The sequence below is a fragment of the Ursus arctos genome, unplaced genomic scaffold (genome assembly GCF_023065955.2).
Source record: "Ursus arctos isolate Adak ecotype North America unplaced genomic scaffold, UrsArc2.0 scaffold_9, whole genome shotgun sequence".
Lineage (NCBI taxonomy): Eukaryota > Metazoa > Chordata > Mammalia > Carnivora > Ursidae > Ursus > Ursus arctos.
In genome coordinates, this window is record NW_026623111.1 from 2,442,454 (window position 1) to 2,468,669 (window position 26,216).

Sequence of the window (26,216 nt, forward strand, 5' to 3'; positions counted from 1 at the left end):
GTGGCTGCACAGGTGATGTGGGGGTGGGGCAGTTGGGGGGGTGGGGGAGACAGAGCTGCTTTGGGCCTGCTGTGGCCCTGCTCCGCGTTAGGCCCCAGCAAGACGTGGCCGTGGCGCCGTATCCAAGCCCGTGGCCCACTGGGGACCCACCCTGTCAGATTCCCAGGGACCACGGGAAGGGTGCGCCCAAAGGGGGCGAGCCTGGCCTTCGCACCCAGCGTGGTGGCTCCTGCGTGGGGACTCCGAACCAGGGTTCTGCCTGCCCCCGCTGCTCCCCCATCTGCTGCAGCTCGGCTGCCATCGGTCGATCGGTCCCGGTGGCGAGACCCCTGCCCTCCCTGCTGCCACCGCTCTGAGCATTACGTCCGAAGGGCCTGGACGGGGTGAAGACTCGCATTCAAGCCCCGCAGACGTCAGCCTTCCCGCTGTGCAGGTTTGAGTTACTAGAACAGCTCACTTTCCCTCCTCTCCCTGCCAGGACATAAGCCCCTCGAGGCTGGGAATGTTGAGTAGGGCACACTGCGCTTCTAGGGTACTGGCCCCCACCTTGGCTGCTGTCCCCTTATCTTGTTGGATGCTCTGAAGGCATGGGGTTGGAAGCCATCTTGGAGATGGGGGCAGATGTCCAAGGGGTACACCTGCCAGGTCCCCCAAACCAGGTCCCCTCAAACCTGGGCTCTGGAAGAACCAGGGGCAGCTGGACTCGCTCTACAGGGTGGGGGAGGAAAAATCCAGAAGCTCAGAGCCCCCCACCTCCTGCTGTGAAGGGGGCTCCCGGTGGGCCTTTCGAAGAGCAGCACAGCACCTCACCAGGCGGGATGGCTCTTAGCCGGTGTCGGGGAGACCAGATACAGAGACCTGGGGCCTGTGGTACATGCACAGGGGGTCCTGTCCCACCCCCCTCCCCCACAGCAACCTGCACTGGGATCCATGCTGCAGGGGGACTTGAATGGACTCCCTCTCCACTACCCTGCAGAGGAAAGGGCTGGGAGGTGAGGCAGCGTCCTGGCCAGGGTCTTCCGGGGTCAGGGGGTGGTCAGCGTGTCTGGGGACAGCCCTGGGATGGTGGGACGGGCAGGTGCCAGAGGGTGAAGCCAGGTCGGTTGAAGACGCACTTTGAACACGTCGCCGAGCGGTCAGGTTGTTTCCTTTACTTCGGGATGAGAAGCGCCCCCACCCCGCGGGGCCCGGGGCGCGCCGTCTGAGCGCCCGGCGGCGGACTCAGGTGGCCCCAGGTGCCCCGCCCGCGCCCCGCCCCCGCCCCCGCCCCCCGCCGGCCCGCGGCGCAGCGCCCTCCCCGAGCTATTTTGAAAGTGACCCTGGGCTGCGCGGCCGCGGGGCGGCGGGCGCCGCGGGAACCATGACAGAAGATGACCGAGGCGGCGCTGGTGGAGGGCCAGGTCAAGCTGCGGGACGGCAAGAAGGTCGGGGCGCGCGGCGGGCGCGGGGCGGGCGCGGGGCGCGGCGGCCGCTTACGCTCCCTCTGTCCCCGCAGTGGAAGACTAGGTGGCTGGTGCTGCGCAAGCCGTCGCCGGTGGCAGGTGAGCGGGCGCGGGGCGCGGGGCGCGGGCGGGCGGGCGGGCGGCGGGCGCCGCGGCCTCCGGAGCCCGGGCCGCCCGGAGCGCGGCCAGCTCGCCCGAAATAGCCGGCGGCGCCGGCCGGGCGGTAACCGGAGAGCGGAGAGCGCCGCCTCGGCCTGCTCCTGCCGGGAGCCCCCGGCGCCCCGACACCGATGCCGGGACCCTCCCGCACCCCCGCCTTCCCCGGAAGGCAGACTGAGGCCGGAGGGACGGGAGGGGCAGCGAGGTGGGGTGGGGGGTGGGGTTGGGGTCAGAAGCTCAAGTGCAGCTGTGCTGTTCCCCCTCCCCCAACAGGCGGCAGGAGCACCCCGGGAGGTGCCACCCTTGTGCGCCTGGGGGGATTGAGTGGTGCCCCTGCATCCGAATCCGATGGGACCCTCCAGGCGGTGTGGACCCAGGTGGCCCTCCCTCCTTCCCCAGGGGGAGCAGAGGCTAGGCCACCAGGTAGGAACAGTGGTGCTTCTGTGTCTGAGAAGAGACAAGGCCAGGTTGTGTTGGGGTGGGGAGGACGGACTGGCACTACCCAGCCCCCCTCACCTGGGCCAGCACCCCCAGCTTGGGAGGAGGCCGGCCGCGAGCCCCGACGTGAGCATTTGGCCTCCGTGAGCCGTTCTCGTGCGTTTGGGAGGCTCAGAGCCGCGGGCCTGCAGCTGTTCCAGGAAACAGGTGTCCTGGCACAGGCCCAGGCACCCCGGGGTCTGTGTGGGGTGCTGGGGGTGTGAGTGCATACTGCCTCACACGTGTGGGGCTGCCAGAATGTCTTCCGGGGCCCCTGGGGTGTCTGTCATTTCCCAGGAAGGTTTGGGTGGGGGACGCCCTCCCTGCCCCCTCTCCCGGGTTCCCTGGTTCCCCGTGCCGAGCCTGCTCACAGTTGCCACCCAAGGGCTTACTTGTGGTCATGGACACGCTTCGTGCTCGGGCCTCAGCTTCCCCCTCCAAGGGGGCCCAGATTCCCTGGACTGCTTACTCACCCCGTCAGTTCTTCACGCCCAGACCCTGCACCTGGTGCCCCGGGGGCCCTTGTCCAGGGGAAGCCTGGTCGACAAGGTGTAGGGGCTGGGGAGACCGAGCGGCCCCTAGAAGGTGGGAACGCAGAGGCCCCGGCCAGGCCAAGGCGGGGGCAGCAGGGCCAGGGCCCTGGTGGCACGGAGGAGGCTCTGACAGCTTTGGCTGGAGGCAGGGCTGGGTGCAGCCTGGGCTGTTGCTTGGTGGACGGGGGTGAGCGGGGCCTGTGTGGGCCTCCAGGGAGGCTCTTGGGGCAGATGCCCGCCTGAAGAGCAGCCCAGAGGTGGTCTTTGTCCCTCTGTGGACCTGGGCGGTGGATGTTACCTCCCTATCAGAGAGGGCTGCCTGAGAGGCGAGCTCCCTGCTGGACCCCGGAGAGCAGCTGCCTGCGGAGGGGGGCCTTTCTGCACTGCCGGGAGTTTGCAGGGGTCCCCCGCATCCAGAATCTGGGTCTGTAGGCCTCGGTGGTCATGGAGCCTTTCCTGGGCCTTCCCGTGTGTGCAGGAGCAGTAGAACAGGCAGGCCCGGTGTGGAGAGCACCGAAGGAGCCTGGGGAGGGAAGCCTCCGGCACCGGAACTGGGACTGGGTTTGAGGGGGATTGTTGGAGGAGAGAGGGGTGGACACTCTAGGCAGGGCCTTGCATGAGAACGTGGATGGTGGGAGGGGATGCAGGGCAATGCATGTAGGCCCCCGCCTGCACCTACCGCCTCTCGTCCCTGGACTCAGAGTCTCCCTCCACCCCTGCCCCCAGTCCTGGGGGCAGGGACCCGCATCACCACCGCAGGCAGCCTGGTGGGGGCTGTGAGCCCAGCTACTTTCAGCAACACCTGGGGTCTTGCAGACTCACCCGGGAGCGGGCTGTCAGCGGCTTCTCTAAGGCGGCTGCATTCCAAGAGGGCCGGCACTGCGTGGTGGTTGGGGGGAGGGTCTGTGTCCCGGGAATGGGCGTGATGTCTCAGTCCCAGCTGGGCAGGCAGCCCGAGGACAGAGTGTGAGTGGGGCCAGCCTTTCTGTCCCCGTGGAGACCTCGAAGAAGGGGGCCTGGGCTCCCTGAAGCCCCGGAGCTCAGGACTGGGAGTTGGAGCGCCAGGCTCCGATCTCGGGGTTGCCCACACGCGCTCTGTGTCCTGTACCAGTCTTGGCTGGGCTCCAGCCATGGGACCTGCTGAGGGTGGACGGGGCCTCGTGGGCGGAGGGCTGAGCCCCCACAGCCCGTGCTCTCACGGTGGCCCGCCCTCGAGCGCCGCACAGCCCTGCACACGCCCCCCCGTGAACGCTGGGATCTTGCCTCCTTCCTGAGTCGGATCCTGAACGGGCCGGGCCCGCACTCGATGCCGGGCCCCCTGGCTTCGGCCTGGTTAGCAGCCCCGCCCCCAGCAGGGTCCCCTGGGGCTCTAGCGGCTCAGCTGAAGGCACTGCGTCAAGGTCACTGTGATGGGAGGACTGACTGCAGCCGTTCCTCCTGCTGCGTCCGCGTGGGTGTGGACCTCCGTCTCCCTCCTGCCCCGGCTTCTCCCCTGGCCCGGAGGCCGGACGTGTGCTTCTCCCCAGCCCACCCTCCCCCAGGCTCTCAGCCCCTGGCTGTTAGCACCTCTGTGGGCTCATGACCCCACAGTTATTTTTACATCTGCAGACGCCTGTGTCCAGCGCCCGCGTGCGTGGTGCCCGATGGGCTTCTGCAGCTCACGTGTCCAGGAGGGACCGGCCCAAGCCCCGCCCCTGCGGCCCCCTCCCCGGGCGCCCCCTGCCCCCCAGTCCAGCCAGCGCTTCCTTCCCTCGGCCACATCTGCCACGGAGATGTCCTGTGGGGAGGGCTCCCCTCCCGCTGTTGCCATGGTTACTGCAGAGCCTGGCCCAGCCTAGGCCAACATCTCCTCTTGCCTGACCAGCCTCTGCTGTCACCCCAGGCTCACCAGGGCTCCTGACCAGACAGGCACCCTCCACTACTCTCCCCCTCCCTCTCCTGCCCGCAGGCCCTTGGGTTCCTGCCTCTGGGCCTTTGCTCTGGCTGTTCCCTCCAGCACAGCACTGATCCCTGCGGGGCTGCCACACTGGCTTCTGGTGTCACTTGGGAGTCCTCTTTGTTGTGTCGTCTGGGAGGGTCTCAGCCCCGCGCTCAGGCCCCTGCAGCCGCTGTCATCCCCTCACTTCCTGTAGCAGCATCCTTTGACCACCTCCCCTCCCGGGTGTCAGCTCTGGGGGGCCTGGGCTCTGTCCCTTGGGTCCCCTGGCTGCTGACCAGAATGACCCCGACCAAGGGCTTCAGAGTGGGAGGCGTGGGTGGGTTCTGAGGGATCCCAGCAGGGGGTCTTTCAGAGAGCAGGACCTCATGCAGGGCTGACGGGTCCTGGATCCCGCCCTCACTCACGGCAGGGTACGGTCGCTGGAGGGCAGCGTGGTCTTAGGGGCGAGGGGCTGGGGCCCCGGGTAGGCCGCTGTGTGCTTGCTGGCAGGGTACCGTTTGCGGGGGGCCAGGGCTGTGTTAGCAGCTGGCCTGGGCTAGCTGGGTGGTGTCCATTCCTCAGACGGAAGGCAGGCTGGGCCTGGGTCGTCGGTCGTGGACATGGGGTTTGAATGGGGTCAGCCAGTCTCCCGCGTGGCACCCGTGCCCTTGGAGGGGCTCAGCAGCCACGGAGCGAGGTGGAGTGTGTAAATGTGTGTGTGCGGATGGGCGGGTAGGCATACGTGTGTGCGTGCTTGTTGCTCAGTGTGTGTGTGTCCGTGTGTCTGCCTGTGTGTGCACGTGCCAGTCCTCGCTGCTTTGCTTTACCTCATTACCACCATGAGCACCGCCCCCCGGCCCCGGGCTGCCAGCTGCCCCCGCCCAGACCCCCTCCGGGCCCTGTGGACAGTCCGTGTCCTGCCCCTGGAGCCCCGGTGCAGCCTGGCCGCCCCCTTCAGATCTCCTGCCGTGAGCGGGGCCCACGCAGCCGCAGGGGCAGGAGCCCGACAGAGGCTGCTGGAGTGGGGTGGCCCGGTGTGCTTCCTGAGCTGCCGACCGGGAGACCTCACCAAGGGACCGGTCTTGCTGGGCTTCCTGGGACAGGCGGGGCCCTAGGGGGGCTGAGCTGTCCAGCGGGGGCGGGCTCCGGCCTGCTGGCCCCGTGTGTGTGCAGGGGTGCTGTAGGGGCTGCTGCGGTCTCTCCTGGGCTCCCTGCTCTGTCTCGGGCTGTGGCCTGAGAACTCCCATTCTTCTGATGCCTGCTGGTGCAGCCGCTTTGTGGGAAATAGCACTCCCAGGGAAGGGGTTTTAAAAATAGGATCCATTTACTGCCCCAGGTGACGTAGAGGGGAGAGGGGTGGGAGCAGCTGCAGTCCCAGAGCCCTCCGGGGCCCCACACGTGCTGCACCCAACTTGGCCCCCTCCCCACCACCCCTCTCCCACCCGTGCTGCTGGGGCTTGGGGGCACTGAGCGTGGGGTGGATGCCAGCTGCCCGAGCCGAAACCAGGCGGTGACCCGGGTTAGCTCCCCCCGGGGCAGAAGGTGGGAGCGTGTCACAGCCGCGTCCCTCAGCCTGTTTGGTTCCAATCTAGAAACGTGAGCAGTGACTTGGGGGTGTGTGAGTCTCCTGGGGCTGCAGAGATCTGCCCTCTCCCTGTCCCAGGGGCGGGATATCCAAACTCGGTGTCTGCAGGGCCTTTTCCAGCTCCTGGTGGCTCAGGTGCTGTGGGGCTTGCAGCCGTGTCACTCTGGGGCTGTCCTTCCCCGTGCGTTGCCTTCTGGTCTGTCTCCTGTAGCACCCGCACCGTTGGGCTAGGGCTCGCCGGGATAATCCGCGATGACCTCACTGTGACATCCTTAACCTGATGACATCTGCAGAAACCCTTTCTCCACATGAGGTTGTGCTTGCAGGTGTGGGGTCGGGACGTAGGCATACCTCCCGGGGGCCCGTTCGGCCCGCTGCAGATGGGCGAGGGTGCTGGCGCTTTCTCATCTCCGCACAGAGGGGGCTGCGGGCTGCCCCTCAAACGGAGCAGGTGTGGAAGGAGGGCGCAACACCAGTTCTCACCGCGTGTGGCCCCCACCAGCCTCGCGAGTGTGCACGTCTGAGGTGGGCGCCCGCCCGGCCGCCGCAGGCATCAGGGAGGCGTGGGGCACCCTGGCGTTGCTGGCAAACTGCTGTAGACCAGGACTTGGCAAAGCACCGCCCTGAGCCCAGGCTGGCCCAAGGCCGGTTTCCGTAGTGAGGTGTCACCGGAGCGTAGCCGTTTACTCACATGGCGCTCCGCTGCTTTCAGAGTTAGGTCTCCGTGGCGGATGCCGCGTTGTCCGTGAAGCCAGAGTTCCTGTCTGGCCCTTCACAGAAAGCTGTGTTGACCCTGCTTGTGGCTCTATTCCTGAGAGCGTAACTCCTAGAACGAGGAGGTGATGGTCTCACTCTGCTGGGCGGGTGAGGCCACAGCTAAAGGAATGGGCTTTCATTTGATAGATGGCTTCACGCCCTCCCTGCGTGTGAGCGGACGGGCCTGCCCGCAAGAGCCCGCTTTCAGGGTTTGTGGGGCTGGAGACGGCAAATAGACGAGGACCGACTTCTGCACAGAAAACCCGCTGCGGGGTATCCCGGAGCCTGTGGAGAGAGAGAGGAGGGGCAGTGGTGGTCGCTGTGTCTAGGGGCGCGCAGGTGGCCATCCCAGGAGCCGCCAGCTGAGGCCGGCCATCCTGCAGTCCGCGGAGGCTCCCTGTCCTGTGGGGGGGGGCCCTTCCTGCAGTGCTTTCTGTGCTCGAAGGCCGCTGGTGACAGAGGTGGGTGCCGTCTCCATCGTGACCCTGGCCCTCTGCAGCCTGTGTGACTAATTCCTTGCTGGCCCGGCCTGGAATTTCCAAAGGGAGTTGTCTAAACCCGCAGCCTCTTTCCGGGCCGCTCTTGGGAGCAGCGAACACTCGGGAAGGCTCAGAGGAGCGCGTGGGTTTCTGTGGGCTCTGGGCTTTTCCCCCTCAAAATGGGAACATCTGTGCGTGTTTCTGATAAAAGCATTTCAGACGCTAAGGAGATGGGCGATGGCAGGGCCTGGGCGGGTGGGGGGACGGCGAGGCAGGCTTGTAGGAGGGACAGGCGCCATCTGACCGGCCAAGGTGTGCCCGGGGCGGTGCAGGTGGAGGGCCTTGGGGCTGTGCCCGGGGCTAAGGGCCACTGTGGGCTCTGCCTCGTGGTCCCATTGGGATTCCGTTGGGACAACAGGGACAGTGACTGTGATGTTGAGGGAAGACGGGAACTCCAGGGCAGAGGCATGTCACCTGCCGTGGGGGAAGGGACAGTCCCGCTGGTCTTGGGGGTGGGCCGGCATGGGGGCCGGCAGTGAGACCTAAGGCCCAGTGGCTCCCCCCTAGGGCTAGAGCCCACACCCTGGAGAACGAGGGATCCAGGAGGCCCGGTGGGTCTGTGTGCAGCAGGAAGAGGGCTCGAGGCCGCGGCCAGCTCTCCGCCTGTCCCCACAGGCCACCTGCCATGGCTCCTAGAGGCCCTGCAGCCCCTGAGAGTGGCCTGCGGGGGCCGCAGGGCCTGGGGCAGGGCGGATGCAGGGGTGGGGGATGGGGCCAGAGTCAGGTGGGCAGGCCTGGCTGTGGAGTGTTCTGGGCTGGCTGCTGCCCATGGGACCTGTGTGCCGCGCAGGGCGGGAGACGCCGTTTGTGTGCGAGGAGATGTTGCCCCAGAGCGGCTGGTGGCTTGGCCGGGGTCACACCCCAAGCCCGGGACTCTCCAGGCGTGCTGCGGCCTCTGCAGGGGGTACCGGGGCCTGGGGGGCGGTGTCAGTGCTGCTGACCGCCTGTACCGCGTGTCTTGCCCGGCGTCCCGCAGACTGTCTGCTGATGCTGGCCTACAAGGACAAGGCGGAGCGAGCCAAGGGCCTCCGGGAACGCAGCAGCCTGATGCTGGAGGACATCTGTGGCCTGGAGCCCGGCTTGCCCTACGAGGGCCTGGCCCACACGCTGGCCATCATCTGCCTGTCCCAGGCCGTCATGCTGGGCTTCGATAGCCGCGAGGCCATGTGCGCCTGGGACGCCCGGATCCGCTATGCGCTCGGCGAGGGTGAGTGAGGCCAGGGCGACAGACCCCGTCCTTAAATGTCCCGTGGGACCCTCACCCACAGGCTGCCAGAGCCGTGACGTGACTCCAGGGCACGAAGGAGACGTGTTTGCCGAGCACATTCCCCGTTGGACGCTGTGCTTTGGGCACGCGGTCTGGGAGGACGCCGTGCTGCCCAGAGGCGCTCGGGCCCCGTGAGGGGATTCCGGGAGCAACTGGGGCCGCGGGGCCTCCGAGCTCCCTGACTCGATTCTGTTAGTTACAACTACGGCCATTACCCCGAGGGGGCTCCGTCAGAGCACAGTGACCTTCCTAAGTGCCGCCCTTTGCTCCCCAGCCTGTCCTCCCAAGCCCACAGCTGGGGCTTCTGCGGGGGCGAGGCTGCAGAGCCTCGGTCCCACCGCGTTGCCCACCAGGGGTGTGGTGGCTTCTGTGCCTGAGCCAGGGAGGCGAGGGAGGCGAGGGAGGCCAGTGCAGCTCTGCGGGTGGCCGGGCAGGGTGCAGAGGTGGGGGCCCCAGTGAGCTGGGGAAGAAGAGCCTGGTCCCCAGTGAGGGCCTCATGTCAGATGCCAAGAAACACAGCCGTCAAGATCAATGACATTTTAACACAGTCTTTAAAACCCTCAGGATCAAATGCACAGTCTGTGATGAGCAAAATACCGAAATTTAGCCTGTCCTGAGCCCTCCCTGCCTTCCCCTTGGCTCTGCGCCCGCCCTACCTTCTCCTTCTTTCCTGACCCACCCAACCCTGACCAGCCTTGTTTTAATTCAACAATTTGATACTTCGTTCATCACAGACTTTCGCATTAGTTTTTGTTTAAAAAAATCATGACAGTATCACTGGCCTCACCGCGGAGTGTTTCGTGCCTGAGCTGGGGGCTTCCCAGGGGCTCGCCGAGGTCAAGTCGGCCTTGTTAGGACAGGGAGGGTGCCTGTGAACCAGGGTAGTGTCTGGTGCCTCGGAGTGGGGAGTGCAGCCCCCGTGGGCTGGGGCGTGCTGCCCGGGCCGGGGTGGGGGTCAGCCCTGCCTCTGGCGCTGACACCCCGGAGCTGCCCCCCCGCCCCGGGGCCTCTGCTCTTGGTGATGCCCTCTCGCCCCTCCCCCACCCCCAGTGCACAGGTTCCACGTGACTGTGGCGCCAGGCACCAAGCTGGAGAGCGGCCCCGCCACCCTTCACCTCTGCAATGACGTCCTTGTGGTGGCCAGGGATGTCCCCCCGGCCGTCATGGGGCAGTGGAAGCTGTCCGACCTCCGACGCTACGGAGCCGTGCCCAACGGATTCATCTTTGAAGGCGGGACCAGGTGTGGGTACTGTAAGTATGCGGGGCCGTGGGCGCCCTGGGCCTCAGGCTGCTCCCACGCTCGGTTCCCCCCGAAACCCGTGGCTTGGAGCCTCCCACCCCACTGTGCGCTGCCCTCGCTGGCATCTCGAGGGCGTGCAGGCTCCAAACCTGGTGCTCAGCTGAGGCCAGACCCCTGCTGCCTCTGTCCAACCCAGGGCGCTGAGGGTGGGAGGAGGGGCACGCAGCCCACCCACGGGGCGCCCGGAGCCCGGGTGAGGCCTGCCCGTCACAGTGCTTGGCCCTGTGTCTGAAGTCACAGAGCCCCAGAGCCATTCATGTTCCGACTTAATGAAAAAGAGAAAAAGGGAAAAAAGAATGTGCATGTTTATCGAGGATGTGCCGAGAACACATATGTGGACCAAGGATTCCTCGTGGCCATACCGACTCCCGTGGTCCTCGGGCCCCCACGCCCAGGGGCGGGGCAGGCGGAGAGCTGCCCTGAGGTGCAGACGAGGGCCAAGTGCCAACGCCCCTCACGCTGGGGGCTGTGGTGGCGCCCAGGGGAGGAGAGCGTTAGCGGAAGTGTGCCGGTGAGCTGAACGCAGGCCGGGGTCCTCCTAGAGCCGAGAGCTCCTCCGGCTGCGGGGACAGGATGTGCTGACGCCCCGTGCACTGCTCTCCAAGCGTGGCCGTGTGCACATGTCCGGGCCGGCAGTGGCTTCAGGGGCACGAGCCCTCTTCTCTCTCCTCTCTCCCGAGGAGCCCAGGCCCACCAGCGCTGGCTGCCCAGGGCTGGCCGCGTGGCCCGGTGGCCTCCTGGTGACCTGTCCCGTGGTCGGGATGACCTCAGCCAGTGCGCTGGGTTGGAGAGTGGAGTCCGGGTGGGAGCTTGCACAGCCATCTCAGTTCAGCCTGGGATCCCTGCCAGACGGGGATCGTGGCCTCCTTCCTTGTGTGGGGGGGACCTGGAGGCTCTGAGTGGCTGGCAACCTCTCCTCCTGTCCCCCCTCCGTATAGGGGGGCTAATCCCTCACAGGCAGTCTCCCCCCGCAGCAAGGGGCCTATCGCAGGGTCTGGCCCATGCTCCGTACGGCCAGGTTTAGGTGGGTCCACGGGGCTCCGGGACCTTGGTCCTGCCCAGATCTCCCCGGCGGAGGGACTGTGCTGGAGGACGTGTTCATGCTGGTGGGCTGGGCCCCTCCTTCTGCAAAGGATGGGCAGGGTGGGAGGCCTACGGGCCACGTGGCAGCGGGTCTCGTGGTGGGAGCCAGGCCTGTGGGGCCGCTGGCGAGGCCCTGCCTCCGAGGATGTAAGAGAGAGACGGGCAGGTGAGGTGCCTGCCCAAGGCAGCCAGACCTTAATTTCTGATGGGCGGGGTCCTGGGCTTGGGGGAGGGGAAGTGTTTGAAGATGCAAAGGCAGGCCGAGGGCGTGGGGTAGCGCGGTTCAGTGGGTTTGTGGGGTGGGGCGGTTTGGGCGTGGCCCCCCGAGCCGTCGGTGGGCAAGCCAGGCCCTGGGGTTTCTGAGTGCGAGTCTGAGCACAGCTGTGGGGCACCTGCTCTGGGCTGCCGTGGGGGGGGGGGTGAGATACCAGCTGGAGGTCTCCCTGCCGGATGTGCCCCAGGGCATCTTGTTCTGGCACATTCTGGGGGGGGGGCAGCACTCTGGGGTCCAGAGCAGTGGAGGGGGAGGGCACCCAGCCGTGTGGGTGGTCGGAGCTGGGCCACCGGGCACTGGGTCCGGGGCAGCCCTCCCCCCACCAGCTCTCCTCCACATGGGGGTCCTGGAAGAGGGAGAATGGGGTGCAGACCTCCTGGGGGTGGTGCCACCGTGTGTCCTGAGGGAGGCCAGTCAGGACGACCCGTTTCCTCAGAGACCCTCATATTTGCCGGACGTGATGTAATGGAGCCTCCAGTTTAAAATTCCGCCTCGGCGTGGGTGGGCTCTTTCCTGCCCGTGAACAATCGCGGGCGTCGGGCCGAGGCTGCTGGGAGGGCGGCAGAGGCTGGAACTTGGGCAGCTGTGACTTCCCGGGGCTGCCAGGAGCCCAGGCGGAGCCCTGGGGGGGCCGTCCCGCGGCCGCTCCCGTGCAAGCCGGGCCTGCGGGGCTGGAGGGGGGTGCCCGGCCCCGTGGCGGGATGCTGATCGGGGTTCGGCATCCCGGAGCGCCGAGCTGTCAGGGGCCGCTGACCAAGGCCGCCCGGTCGGCCAGCGTGGAAGAACAGCGGGGGCACTGCGGCCCATCCCGCCGAGCTCTGTTCTTCGGGGGCGAGTTTGCCAGGGCTCTGCCCACACAGGCTGGGTGTTAGACCGTCGCGGGGGACCGCCGCCGCTCAGGACTTAGGCATGCCGGCAGGGACGTCAGGACCTTGGGGCTGCCGTAGCGAACGACCACAAACTGGGGCCTTAGAACCACGGATTCCTTCACAGTCGTGTGCAAAGTTGAGGTGTGGGCAGAGCCGGGCTCCCTCCGGAGGCTCCTGCCTGCCTCTTCCGGCCCCGGGTGGCCCCCCGCGCTACGGCCTTGTGGCCACGGCTCGTCTCTTCACACGGCCGTCTCCGCGTGTCTTCTCTGTGGGACGCCAGTCGTGGGATTTAGGGCCGGCCGATAACCCAGGACCACCTCATCTCATCTCACTTGATTAAAGACCATTGTTTCAAGTAAGGTCACAGTCCCAGGTTTGGGGTGTGACCTACACTTTGGGGACCATCATTCAGTCCACGGCATGGGTCACCTTAACTGTGATGTTTTAGAATTTGGATCTTGGTGGGCCTGTGGCCCTGGGCACGTTTAATCTGGAGGACAGAGAGCTGGGTTGGAGTCATCGGAAGGCCCTGGCAGGTCTGGGTATAAGGAATTAGCATCCCCTCCCTCCCCCGGTACAGTCCCAGCCAGGCCCCTGTGTCCCCCAGAACCACACCCCCTTGGCCGTTGGCCACAGACAACTCTCCAGAGAACAGGAACATGTCCCCGGCCCCCTTTGCCCACCCCGAGTGCCCTGAAGGGTGTGGAGGTGGGGTCAGGCCCTGGGGGGCGAGGCAGAGCGCTCAGTGCTCTGATGGGTGTGGGGGGGCGTCAGGGTGGGTATGACCGGGGCTGTTGGGCGGAGGCCTCTTAGGGCCAGGCCAGGTGGTGTGGCTCTCGGTGCCTCCCAGGTGGGCATTTCCTCTCTGTGCCTCCATGCAGACAGTGGCCGGTCCAGAGTCAGATGGGAGTGGGCTTGTTGGCCAGGAGTCCAGGGTCTCCCAGGGTGGCCTGATTCTGTCTCTGGGTTGGTGGCGGCCCACTGTGTGTGGCTAGGGCTTCGGGGCAGGAGCAGAGGATGGGAGAAGGGGGGACTGCCCAGAGCCCAGGGAGGGCAGGCCTTGGGGAGGGGTGTATGAGCTGAGCCGAAGGGTGAATGGAAGCTTCTAGGAGGGGGCCCAGAGGAGGTCTCCATCCCTTGCATTGATGGGTCCTCCTGTCAAGGGCATTTCAAGGGCATTTCCACATCCACGTGAGCCAGCTGCATTTGCAAGGGATCAAGGTCCTCAGATGCAGAGGAATTCAGCAGGTGGCAGAAAGGTCCCGAGCCTCTGGCAGGGACACGTCGTGGATAGTGGCCCTCAGAAACGTCCCCCCACGTCCTGCGTGCCGGCCTCTGTGCCGACCCCTCCTCCACCGCTGTGCCCGGCTCCTTGGGACACGGTGGGCATTTCTAAATGACTTTTTTTTTTTTTTTACAAATGCATTTAAAAAATTTTTTTATTGCAATTCAGTTTTGTTTTGAATGATTTTTTTAAGCGTGTAAGCGTGAAGCTGTAAACCAGGAGGAGCTCTCTTGCTGCTTATTTAAAACATTTGCATTGTCCAGCTCTGCTAAGTCCACTGGTGGGTGGACGTTGTGGTCTGCGTGCTGGGCGGTCTTGACAGAGCTGTCTGAAGCCCTGATCTCTGACCCCAGGATGGACAGGTGACCGCACAGTGTGTGCAGGAACCCTGCTAGGTGGTGGTGGCAGAGGCGAGGTTGGAGAAGGAGGAAGCAGTGCCAGGTTACAGAGGCCCAGGAAGCTGGACCAGAGTTTGCACTGTCTTCCCAGAGTAGCAGGGAGCCATCGAAGGTGTTTGAGCAGAGGAGTGCCACCCACAGATCTGTGTAGGGTGATAACTTTGGCCCCAGGGTGCAGGAGGGATTGAGGTGGGGGGCCACGCCGCGGGCTGTGAGAAACCTCTGGATGTGGTCTGAGGCTGAGGCAGCAGCACATGTGGGTGGGCGAGGGGGTCACCCGGGATCGCAGGAATGTTAACGACGTGGGAGTTGAAATGGGGAGAGAGGGAGGGCCAGCCTGGGGTGGGTGGGAAGAAGGAGGAGCACTTGCTGGGGTGAGGGTCCCGGGAGAATGGAGCCCCTGCCCTGTGCCGGGCCTGCTCCAGTGCTTTGCCCACAGGGAGGCGTCCAGCCCATGCAAAGTCCTGGCTCCTGGCTCCCTTCCCCTTGGCAGCACGTTGAGGGACAGTTATGAATTGGGGTCATTTGCTGGGGACAGTTACAGGTTCCTACGAGGAGAGGCAGTCTGCTCTCTGGGTCCAGACCACTGGTCACACTGCAGACAGTTTGTGGTCGATTCCACCCTTCTGCTGGGAATTTTCCATTCCGGGGGTGGGAGGGAGCCTGGAACCCGTCAGCCCCTTGAAGCTCACTAGGGGTTGGCGCCCCAGGCCGGTCCTGGGTGCCCCAAGTGTCCAGCATGACGACCCGGGCTTCCCCCTTGGGGGGCTTTGCTCCTGGGCAGAAAGGCCCAAGGGGAAGGCGCCGTGTCCCCCTGCCCTTGGGGATGGGCAGTGTGGCCTCCTGGGGGGGTAGCCTCCTCCCCCATCTCCGAACACTAGACATTCAGTCCTCGGGCACAGAGTCCCATTCACAGCTGTCGGCTGGCACTCAGGGAGATGCGGAGAAAAGTAAGATTGCAGGCCTGCCCCGAGGAGCCTCTCCCTGAGTGTGTAGCACCCAGGTGCCTGGTGTGGCCGTCAGGCGAGGGTAGCACAGCCACCCGAGAGGAAGGTGGGTCACCAAGGAGGGGGCTCAGCTGGGCCTTGCAGGGAGCCCCGTGTCGCAGGGAGATGGAGAGGGGGTGCAGGCCTTGTCGGGGTTGGAGCCCAGGGCCGGGGCTCCCCATCAGCGTTCCTGCGCTCTGCCCAGCGCGGCCTGCGTCGTGCCGTGGTGCCCGTGGGAGGCTGCGGGGATGGTTGGCCTTGTGTTTACTCTGGCGAAATACACATGCGTCGAATTTACCGTTTGAACCGCTCTCGGGAGTATGGCTCAGAGGCATTAAGTGCGTTCAGTGTCGTGCAGCCGTCCCCACCCTCCGTCTTGCCCAGCTGACACTCTGTCCCCAGTGGACTCCAGCCCACATGTCCCCTCCCCGGCCCCCGACACCCACCACCTACCTTCCGTGTCTAGGATTGCGCTCCTGTACGGCGCTCATGGAAGTGGGATCCCAGGGTCCCTGTCCCTCCGTGGCTGGCCCGTTGCATGGAGCGCAGTGTCACCCGGGTTCGTCCGCGAGGTGGCTGGAGTCAGGATGTCCGTCCTCCTCCGAACTGCATTCCCTTGTGTGGACGGATGGCCCACATTCGTTTATCCGTCCCTCCGTCAGGGGACACTGCATGAACGCGGGGTTGCAGGCGTCTGTTCCGTGCCTGCTCTCAGTTCCTTCGGCTGCACACCAGACGTGGGCCCGCTGGGTCGTCGGGCGCTTCTGCGGTCATGTTTTGAGGACCCTCCACGCTGTTTTCCACGGTGACCCCTCCCAGCGCACCGGGTTCCGGTTTCCCCACGTTCCCACCAGCCGCTGTTGTGTTCTGTTGTTTTTGTTTTCTTTTCAATCAGTCTTCCTGGGGGGTGAGTCCATCGGGGGAAATTTAAAACCTGATTTTGAATGAACGTGTTTCGTTGAACTTCGGTCCTTCCTCTCGCAGTCAGTGCAGAGAGAAATGAAATTCTGATCAGTAGATGTTGGCCTGTGTTAGAGAGCCCTGTGCAAAATGATACCCAAGGGTCCTGGTCAGCTGCATTCTGAGGGAAAGTCTAACACCAGGCTGGTTGGTGCTGCCTGTTGGGCAGAGCTTTCTAGAACCTTCTTTGCATGGAAGTCCCCCAAATGTTTTCAGGCGCTCTCTCCCCAGTAGGACTTCACTGTGTGCTTTTCGTCTCCATGGAGCCGGGACACCAAGCACGTGCAGAGCTCAGGACACTGGAGGTTATCTGGACTAACTCGGAACAGGAATCCACCCATGGAACTGGGCAAATTGCACATTTGAATGGAAGAGCGTTTCTTTCTCGGGGCTGGGGACTCTCCACGGGGTGCAACAGCCTTGGCATTGGAGATGCCGTCCTAAGGACTAATTGCCTTTGTAGAGCTGGTGATGTTTGCCTGCGGCCCCCGGAGAACCCGCAGCGTCTGCCCAGAGCCGAAGGTGGCCGTCAGCCCGGGCGGGCCGCCGGCTTCCCGCTCAGCACACTCGCTCTCTCCCCATCCCTGTCTCCCCGTGTCCGTGATCACAGAGCCAGAAGCACCCCGGAACTTGGCGGCTGTTTCCTCGCTTGTGATTCTGTGGGTCAGGGAACTGCTCCGTGTGGCGGACGGGTCACCCAGGCAGTGGCTTTGGTGGGTGGCCTGGCTGGGAGGCCCAGGATGGCCTCAGGCACGGACCCTGCCTGGGGCTGGGGCCTTGTGGACCAGGATGGGACAGTGACCGCGTGGCACAGTGGGCCAGGCGCTGCCTCCTCCCTGCCAACAAGCAAGCAGACACTTCAAAGGTCACTTTCGTAGGAAAGGTCCACTCGCTTCTGCTTCCCTCTTTCCACCACTGAGTGCTGGGGTCCCGTGGGCAGTGGCCCTGGGTGAGACTCTGGGGTCCCAATGGTTCAGAAGTGGTCCCTGCCTGTAGGACGTGGGGCCTGGCGGCCAGGACAGCGTGCAGATGAGGGCACATGCCAGGTGAAGGATCACAGGTGTGACCCGGGGGGGGGGGTGCTCCTTCCAAGCGGCCCCGAGTGAACCATCAGGGCTCAGGGGTCAGGGACAGTGATGTCAGGTGAGTGGAGTCTCGATAGGTGAAGTGACATTACAGGTGGCCGAGGGGTGTTGAGGGACGGGAGTGGCCACCTCCTGTTGCCCATGCTTAGGGAGCTCCCGGGGTCCCCAAAGCCTGGGGTGGGGGAGGGCAGCCCGCAGAGGGCCTGCCGGCAGTCAGCAAGCTGTGTCCCGGAGGCCTCGCCTCGAGGCTCGGGCAGCCCGGCCCTCGGAGCCATGTGCCGTCCCCAAGGAACCTCTGCGGTCAGCTCCCTGGCGTGCGTGGGTGGCAGCCGCTTTCCCAGGCCTCATGGATGCGTCTTGGGGAGCGTGACGCTCAGCAGACGCCCGGTGGAATGCCGTCGGCTCCCCTCCCTTCGTAATGTGGTTTTTTATAGTCGGGGGACTGGTTGTGCTGCGGCCTCTGCCAGCTGACTGTAAGCTCGGGATTAGAGGCCCGGCCCTTTGTGCGAGCTGGCAGGCCGGCCCCCTGGTTGGGGTGGGGCGGCGGCCGGGCGGGGACGCTGTGGGTCGGCCTTCTCCTCGCCTGCCCTTCAGCCCCGGGCCCAGGCACCAGCTCGCAGCCCGCAAGCCCCAGCTCTGAGGCCCATCCGTCTGGCTGGAAGCTCTGCGGTGGCCGGTTGTGTCGAGGTGGCCCGCCGGCCAGGCTTGAGTTCCTCCTGGCCCCCTCTGGGCCTCAGCGTACTCATCTCTGAGCAGGCCTGTCACCTGCTTTCAGGGGACCTTAAACAGATGGAGCTCCAACAGCCAGAGGGTACCGCGGCCCCCCAGTCCCTGGGGTGGCGTTGCGCCGTGTGGGGGCCTGGCCCGAGCCCCTGGGATCCTGGGAAGACCGGCTGTGACCGTGGCCGGCGGCCGAGGCTTAACTGGGAAGCATTCGCCTTCCCGCCCCGTCCGCCCCTGGGACCTGGCCTTCGGGAGCGAGCATGCCTTTCTTTGGGCGCCGGGCAGAGGGCAGGGCGCGGAGGCATTCTCGTGTGGTGACGCCAGCCGAACGTCCAGCCCCACGTGGCCTGGTGTCCCCATTCACTGGGCGGGTGGTGAGGGATTTCATTCACCCTGGCGGGGCTCCGTCCCAGCAGGAGGGTGGCTGGGCCTGGGGCGCAGCCGGGCTGTGCTGACTCACGCGGCCTGCCCTCTGCTGGCTGGGGGCCCCCGTGGCAAGACCTCAGCCTCCAACCTCCCACCGTGGGCCTGTTTCTCACCTGAAAACACACCCAGGAGGGGGCCCGTGAAAGGGGCGGGGTGTGTCGTGGCCACAGCAGCACCGGCCGTCTCGTGTGGGGCAGGCCCACCTCACGCAGACACTCAGCATCAGAGCAGCCCCGGGTCAGGAGCCTGGGCCGAGGGCACCTCCCGAGATTGAGGTCCCCAGCTCCTTCCTGGCACGTGAGCCCTGCTCTAGACGGGCCTGTCCCTTGCCCCTCCGATGAACCTGGACACCTGGGAGAGCCAGGACACCCTCACTGGCCTCCTCTTGCAGCCACGTCCTCCTGAGGCACCCCCAGATCCCGTCCTGGCCAGGGGAGGCCGACGAGTTAGAGCCAGGACCAGCTGGGCGGGACGCCCACTCCCCGCACCGTCCTGGCACGCAGCACCATTGCCTGGGCTGAGCTGGTGCATACGGGCCCGGGATGGCCAGGCGTGCGTCCCGGCTGCTGGGACGAGATGCGTGGGCCTAAAGGACGGAGTGGGGTTTACCAGGGCCAGGCAGAGGCCTATCCGGGTGCTAGGGGACATTCTCTGCAACCCCCCCCTTGTGTGCGGTCTCATGGGTTCGCTCAAGGTCCCCTTGTTCTGCATCCTGATGGCCCCGGGGTCCGTCCTGCAGCGGTCCCGCCCTACCGGTGCTGGGCCACGCGGACACCAGGGTCTGTCCTCCGTCTGCAGGGGCCGGAGTCTTCTTCTTGTCGTCAGCTGAGGGAGAGCAGATCAGCTTCCTGTTCGACTGCATTGTCCGCGGCATCTCCCCAACCAAAGGCCCCTTTGGGCTGCGGCCGGTTCTCCCAGGTGCGTGTGGGAGTGTGGCCCTGGGGGCGGGGCCTCTGGTTGGGACCCGTACGCTGTGGCAGCACCAGGTGGGGCACCGAGAGGCCAGAGACCCCGTGTGGGGCTCGCGGACACCTGAGCCAGATGGGGTGGGGGCCTTGCCCCACATGGCTGGGACTGTGGGCTGGGGTTTGCCTTGTGAGCCTGCCTGATAAGTGGGGTCTCACCGGCGGGGGGCGGGTGGGCATGAGCCTGCACCCAGCTCACCTCCTCTTGCCCCCCCTTCCCTGGTCACGACTGGGGTGCATTCTCTGCGAGCCCTGGGCCAGGACGGGGCTGGACGCCGGAGGGGCCACGCTACCCCAGGCACTATGGGGCTGCGAGCAGGGCTGGACCCCCGAGGTCCTGGTCCCTTTTTCCCACTGGAGGAAGGTCTGCCCTCCCCTGGGGGACAGCCCGGGAGGGACGAAGGCTGGTTCCTGTCGCCGCAGCCTCCTTTGACCAAGGCCCACTGGGTGGTGGTGCCCAGGATCGCCGGTACCCCCCACGGCCCAGTGAGGGGGGGCTTGTCACTTGTCCAGGCAGGAGAGACAAAGGCCTGTGTTCACGCGGCAAGTGGTCAGGGCACCACAGTGCGGCTCATTCAGGGCCACCTGGGGAGGACAGAAGCGAGTGACCGGCCAGGTCCCTCCTCTCCCAGCACAGTCCCTCAGCCCACCTTCACAGCCCCACACAGGCCCAGGGCTGGATGGACTGGGGACGGAGTTGGTGACTCCTGTGGCCCCAGCCTTCGTGGTCTGGGCTCTGCTGGATGGTGTGGCAGTGCCCTCTGCTGGCACCCTCCTGCCTTGCAGCCACAGGTGCCATGTAGACAGCAGGGTGTGGGCAGGACAGTGTGGACAGGTGTGAGGGCAGCGGCGTGGGTGGGCGGGTGTGGTCGGGCCTGGCTGGCGTTGCGGTGAGGCCCTGTGCTCATCGGGCTCTCCTGAGATGTGGCCTCCGCTGGGTCAGCAGCCTCACGTCCAGCCTTTCTGGGGTCCTCTTGTGTTCGCTCTTGCTCCGTAGGACCCACATGGACACCAAGGCCCAGAGAGGCAGGCCGCCTCACGCAGACGGTCGGGAGGGGAGAGGGGAGAGTTCCGAGGTCCGCCCTGCCCTGAGCACGACGCTGCACACTCCCACCTCGGTCCCACCACGATTGGGGTGCACTCTCCTTGCACCCCCACTTTGCAGATGTGGACAGGGGGCTCAGGGAGTCCATTCAGCGCCAGCGTCTCGCTGCCCCATCGGCTGCCAGACAGGAAGTGGTCAGGAGGACACGCCCGCGTCCCCACTGTGGGCCTCTCCTGCTGGCTTTGGGGCACAGGACCTGGGCTGGTGGCCGGGGGACCTGGAGGGGGCAGGCGTCCTGAGATTGGTGTCCCGTGGCTGGGGTGCAGGCATGGGGAGGAGCTGGGACTCCCAGGGGTCCCCTGTGGCCCTGCTGTGGCCTCGAGGCACGCCCAGTGGCCCTGCTGTGGCCTCGAGGCACGCCCAGCAGGCGTGTGGCCCCAGTGGTGTGGGACTCACCGGGATGTCCCCGGCGGCCTGCCGCCTGCGGCCGAGGGTACTGGGTAGGGGACCGAGGCTGCGTCTCCGCCGACTGTCCTCTCTGCCGCAGATCCGAGCCCCGGGGGACCTGCCGCTGCGGAGGAGCGGGTGGCCCAGGAGGCCCTGGAAGCCCTGAAACTGGAGAAGCGGCTCAGCCTCCTTGCCCACGCGGTCCGGCCCGGCAGCGGAGGTAGGCGCCTTGGCGGCTGCGGAGGAGGGGTGCTGGAGGGGGGCGACCTCCAGGCTCCTGTGCGTTCGTGCGTTCATTCCCCCTCTGTTCGCTCATTCACTCATTCATTCCCCTCACTTGCTCACTCATTCATTCATTCTTTCCCCCACTCTGCTCGCTCATTCATTTATTCATTTTCCCTCTGTTCATTCATTCATTCCTTCCCCCCCTGGTCATTCATTCGTTCATTCACTCCCCCTCTGCTCACTCATTCGTTCCCTCACGCATGATGCCACAAACGCGGAGTGCTGTCCTCGGCCCTGACTGGAGCCATGGTGCTTGGAGAGAGCCGGGAGGGCTGGTGTGAATTCTTGCTGTCTGGTAGCCGTGTGGCCTGGTTAAGGCCTTGACGTGACCTCTTGTGCTCCAGCTTTACTGTTTGTGTCCAGATGAAAGGGCCCCTCCTGAGCAGCCCTCGACTCTCAGTTTGCTGCAAAATGGACAGAAGGGGCTGCGGCCCTGCGAGGGCCCTGCCTGGGGTGGGGTTGGGGAGGGGAGCTGCCCTGCGGGGTCTGTCCATTCTCTCTGACCGCTGCCAGTCCCATGGGGGGCACTGGGAGCACGGCGGCCCCCCCAGAAGTGGGGAGACTCAATTTGCATTGAGCAGCGACCTTATGGGGACTCCCATCTGGTTCCCAGGGGGCAGCGGTCAAGGGGGCGGGGGGGAGGGCACGGCTTCCAGAGGGGGCTGGAGGGGTGAGGGATTGGTGTTCGACGAGGGCCTGACCTGGCTGGGCTGGCAAGCGCACCAGGCTCCGGGTGGTGGGGGAGCCTGGGAGGAGGCGGGGTGGGCCTGGACAGTGCTGGCCCTCGGCCCTCAGCTGCTGTCGCCCCCAGCCCTCCCTGAGCCCGCCCCAGCCCCCAGAGCAGCATCCACACCCCCGACCACCCTGCGCTCTGTCTCAGGGGATGACCGCAGCCTGTCCAGCTCATCCTCGGAGGCCAGCCACTCGGACGTCAGCGCCGGCAGCCGGCTCACGGCATGGCCAGAGCCGTCCTCGTCTTCGGCCAGCACATCGCAGGAGGGCCCGGGGCTGGTGGCTGCCCAGGCCTCCGGGGAGGCTGTGCCAGGCACCTCAAGGCCGCCCCCCAAGCCGCTGCGGCCACGACAGCTGCGGGAGGTCGGCCGCCAGAGCTCGTCGGACAGCGGCATTGCCACGGGCAGCCACTCTTCCTACTCGGGCAGCTTCTCGTCCTGTGCCGGCAGCAGCCTGGACGTGTGGCGCGCAGGAGACGAGTTTGGCTCCCTGCTCAGCCTGCCGCCGGCGGCCGGGGTGCCCGAGCCCAGCCTGTGCGCCTGCCCACCGGGGACAGCTGAGTACCAAGTGCCCACGGCCCTGCGGCACCATTACGACACGCCACGCAGCCTTCGCCAGGCCCCCAGGGACCAGACCCCGGCCGCGCAGGGCGGCCCCAGTGACAGTGGGGCTGGGGACTCGGGTGGCCAGATGTCCGCAGGGTGTCCCTCCGGCTGGCTGGGCGCAAGGCGGCAGGGACAGGTGACGGAGGCCCTGGGCTGCGAGGCCCCTGGCGAGGGCTGGGAGGCAGGCAGCCCCCACGCTGGGCCTCCTCCAGCTTTCTTTTCGTCCTGTCCGGTCTGTGGAGGACTCAAGGTAAACCCCCCTCCCTGAGAGCTGCACCCCAGGCCCGCTGTTGCGGGCGCTGGGTTCTGTCCCTCTGGGCAGGAGGGGAGGGGCTGCCCTTTGTGCTGTCTGTGAAGCCAGCGACTGTGGGCACAGTGGGGAGGGCCTGCAGGGAGGGGTGACACCCTCAGAGCCTGCCCTCTGGGGAACAGAGCCTGCAGTGTGGGCCCCCAGGACTTAGAGAGGCCCCAGCGGCCTGCAGCTAGAAATGTGTTGTGGAAAGCGGGAAGCTCTGGGGGAGGGGGGCAGGCTGGGGGCCTGTAGAGTCCCAAAGCCTGAGGGTCAGGTGCTGGGGGCACAGGCAGGGGCTGTCCTAGCCAGCTTGTGCCACGCCCTTGAGGTGATGAGGGCTGGGAGCCCCTCGCTGGCCGAGGCCGCCTCCCTATCCTATTCCACTGCCTACTGGGGGACGACCGTGCCATGCCTCTCAGACCCGTCCCCTCCATTGTGTGCAGTGGGGCTGTCCGCTGAGTTGGCTTCCTCTGCGCAGCTGCAGACCCGGGTTCCCGGGACAGATGTGCGCACGGGGCGTGCAGGACGAGCCTTGCCTGTCTGCCCCATGCCTCATGAGGCAGCGCCAGGCGGCCCATCTTACAGGGGAGGAGACTGAGGCTCACGAGGTGCAGGGACTTGTGGGTCTGGATCCCCTGACTCGCGGACCTCTGTGGCTCGCCCACCAGCCTGTTCTTGAACCTGCAGGCTCTCGGGCCGCGGGTGGGCAGGGAGGGCCCGGCTGCGGCCCCCCGGAGCGGGGAGGAGGGCGGTGATGGCCCTCCATTGGCCGGCCCGGCAGGGTCAGCTTGCCCTGTGAAGGCTCTGGAAGCCACAGCTCACCCCCCGGCCACCCTCCTGGCTAAGCCCGAGGCCAGTGGCTGGGACCAGAGGAGGCCGGGGCGCCGAGGGCCCGTTCATTTGCACCTGGAGGGCACGTGGGCGGCCCAGGGGCAGAGCAGCTTCCGCGCCCTCCGTGGTCTGCCCGCTCGCCTGCATGGGGTGCGGCTGCCTTGCCTGGTTTTGTACATTCGTCCTGCAGTTTCGTGCACCCGCGAGAGGCGGGGCCCGTGCCCATGCGGTTCTGGACGTGGGCTGGCGTGGTCCTGCGCGGTCTGGAATCAGCCCCCCGCCGGGGGCCAGACGGCTCATCTGTAAAGATTTTGCTTTGTACCTTTACTGTCGGCTGAAGACCTTTGTTGCTCTCTGACATTTTTAAAATCTGACACTGTTTGTAATACATTCTTAGACTGAAATAAAATACTCTTTTTTTATCGTCTTGTCCTTTTCCATTTGCCAGCCTCTTCACCTCCCACCCGGGCCCTCGCGGGGCCTTTGTCTCCGAGATCTGGGGGCTCAGCCCCCCCAAGGGGCAGCATGAGGCCCTGCCTGTGTAGTCTGCCTTAAGCCCAAATGCACCGAGGCCCGAAAATGGAGAGGCAGCTCCCAACAGCCCACGGGGCCTGTGTGTGTGTGTGTGCACGTGCACATGCGTGTGTGTGCACGCGTGTGCACGCATGTGCGTCGTGCACGGCGTTGTCGCACGTGCGTGTATCTGTGCCGTGTGCATCTGCTGTATACGTGTGCATGGTGTCTGTGCATGTCCGGTGAGGAATGTGTGCACACGCGTGTGCCTGTGTGGTGCATGCACGGGAACATGCATTTGTGCACGTGCAGACGCTTGTGCGTGGTGTGATGTCTATGCTGTGTGTACAAATGCACACGTGTGTGCCTGTGTACGTGTGTGTGTGGTCTGCGTGATGTGTGTGCACGTGTGTGGCATGTTCCCCTGTTCACTGGAGACCACGGTGAGGTCCTCGGTGGTCACTTGGTCTCAGGCAGGTGGCTCCCTGTGTCCAAGTGACGCCAGGGAGAGTCCCGGCTCTGAGCCTGGAGCCCCCACCCCCTCCCATCTCCCCACTTCGGGTGGCAGAGCTCCGGGGATCCCACCTCACATCTGCACATCCCGGGGGCCCACGCCCTGCCCTGTCACTCCCATTTTCACCCTTGCTCGCCACCCTGCTGGGGGGCCAGCTCTGCCCCCTGAGTTGGGAGCTCTGGGTGGGGTTCCTGTGCCCTGCAGCGTGAGGAAAGCCAGGCTTTGGGGGCTGAGCGGCACCCTCCCCGCCAGCTGGGTGGCCTCAGGCAAGTTACTACACCTCTCTGAGCCTCCGTTTCCTCCTCATAGATGGGGACAGCAATCCCTACCTCCCGGGCACACAGACAGGGTCTAATGAGTTGGTAGGTGCACGTGGGCAAATGTCTGTTCACGGGAGCCGTCATTAGACCCACTGTTGTCGCCTCTGCCCCTGAGGCGCCCTGGCCAGTCTGACTGCAAAAGAAAGAAGGCTGTGAGCTGCCAGCACCACGAGTGGGGCTGGGGTGGGGGTGGCGTGTGCTCCTACTGGGGCCCCTCGTTGTCTGGGCTCAGTCCTGCTGCACTTGCTTGGGCCCTCGGGCCCGGACCGCCGGGGGTGGGGGTGGGCAGGCGTCTGCGACCAGAGCCCGCTGAGGCCCCAGCGGCTGGTTTGCCGCCTCCTCGCATGGGAAGCCAGGGAGGGCCAGCGCGGGGCGTTCTGCTGGTCCCTGCCCCTGGTGGGCATCCTAGCTGTGGACTCCGGGTTCCTCGGCCGAGGCTGACCACTGGCACTGCAGGGAAATCCGTCTGGGGGTGAGGCAGGAGGGACGGGCTGTGGGCTGCCCGGGTAGGGGCTCAGGCACTGTTAGAGCCAGGTTGCCCAGGTGTGGCCGTGGCGCTGGGCGGGTTGGGGCTGGGCTGTCACGTGAAGTCCTCAGCCAGAGGAGAGAAGGGCCCACGGGAGGGGCCACTGACCACCGTGGCCCTCTGGTGGCTGTTGGCAGCCAAGGCATCTTATGGGATGGAGTGGTTGTGGAGGAGGAGAGCCCAGCCCTCCACAGGGGGTGTCCCTCAGCTTCCCCTGCACCCCAGGGTGGCTCTGGGGATGGGGTCCGGAACACAGGGGCCTTGCCTGGTGGGGCTGGGCGCAACCGGAGTTGGCAGACCCGTGCCAGGAGTCCTCCCTCCTTGTCTCTCCAGGGCGTGTGCAGCCTACCAGCCCAGACCTGGGGGTCAGGGGCCCTGGCCCCCCGCAAGGGGAAACGGTAGATGGGCATGCTGCCCGTGCTCAGTGGTGGGTTTGATGCTGTGTCTGCAGGACTGGCCCCCAGAAGCAGGTGCGGTCTTGGGGGGCCATGGGCAGTTAGCGATCGATCCGCGGCTCCTGTGGGCAGACGGCCGACCTCCTACCTCAGGGGCCTGTGTGTGAGGGCTCCTGGCGGGCAGCTGGCCTCCCGTCAACGGGTCAGATATGCCCTGCCCAAGTCCCAGGCCCGCATGAGGGCTCCTTAGTGCAGGATGACAGGTGAGACCAGCTCGGCGTGCCCAGGACTGTCCCTTGAGCCTGGCCAGGATCAGCGTCAGGGGTCGGGGGTCAGGGTGCTCTGTCTTGAGTCTGTGGCATCCAGCTATGTTCCCCGGAGCAGGGTTGGGCTTTCTGCACCCCCATCCCAGTTCCCTGCTCCTCCCGAGGCCCTGCCACTGGCCTGTGATCCCCAGACCGCTAGGGATGCTGGATCTCTTCTTTTACTCGCCCTGGGCGGTGGCAGGGGCCCGTCCCTCGAGGGCTTTGGGAGGTCGAGGCCCAGGTGGCAACGAATGTGCCGGCCTCCTGGTCCCTCCCTCCTGGTCAGACCCTGCCTGCAGCCCCGAGGCCACTAAGGCCCCTCCCTCCTGGGGGTCCCTCCGCACTTGCAATGAGGCACCAGGAAGAAGCCATTCTG

General features: G+C 65.9%; 1 protein-coding gene across 4 annotated transcripts; it reads left to right on the forward strand.

Annotated features, from left to right (window-relative positions):
* The first annotated feature begins 1,317 nt into the window (after positions 1-1,317).
* Positions 1,318-23,671, forward strand: DOK7 (docking protein 7). Of its 4 annotated transcripts, none has more exons than XM_044379394.3 (8): positions 1,324-1,424; positions 1,496-1,541; positions 1,875-2,024; positions 8,386-8,616; positions 9,727-9,927; positions 18,864-18,983; positions 20,623-20,742; positions 21,688-23,671. In XM_044379394.3, exons 1-8 carry the CDS (start codon positions 1,371-1,373, stop codon positions 22,410-22,412), a joined length of 1,647 nt encoding a protein of 548 aa, XP_044235329.2. In that variant the 5' UTR covers positions 1,324-1,370; the 3' UTR covers positions 22,413-23,671. The 4 variants fall into 4 exon arrangements, with proteins under 4 accessions (XP_026341840.1, XP_044235329.2, XP_044235328.1 ...); XM_044379393.3 differs by having other exon boundaries at positions 1,327-1,400; XM_026486055.3 differs by lacking the exon at positions 1,875-2,024 and having other exon boundaries at positions 1,318-1,424.
* The last annotated feature ends 2,545 nt before the right edge of the window (positions 23,672-26,216 follow it).

Bases quoted from the DNA above. Each gene is read 5' to 3' on its own strand.
- DOK7 (XM_044379394.3), top strand. From the start codon at position 1,371: ATGACCGAGGCGGCGCTGGTGGAGGGCCAGGTCAAGCTGCGGGACGGC. The intron at 8,617-9,726 runs GTGAGTGAGGCC...CCCCACCCCCAG, and splicing joins CCGCTATGCGCTCGGCGAGG to TGCACAGGTTCCACGTGACT. The intron at 9,928-18,863 runs GTAAGTATGCGG...CTCCGTCTGCAG, and splicing joins CGGGACCAGGTGTGGGTACT to GGGCCGGAGTCTTCTTCTTG.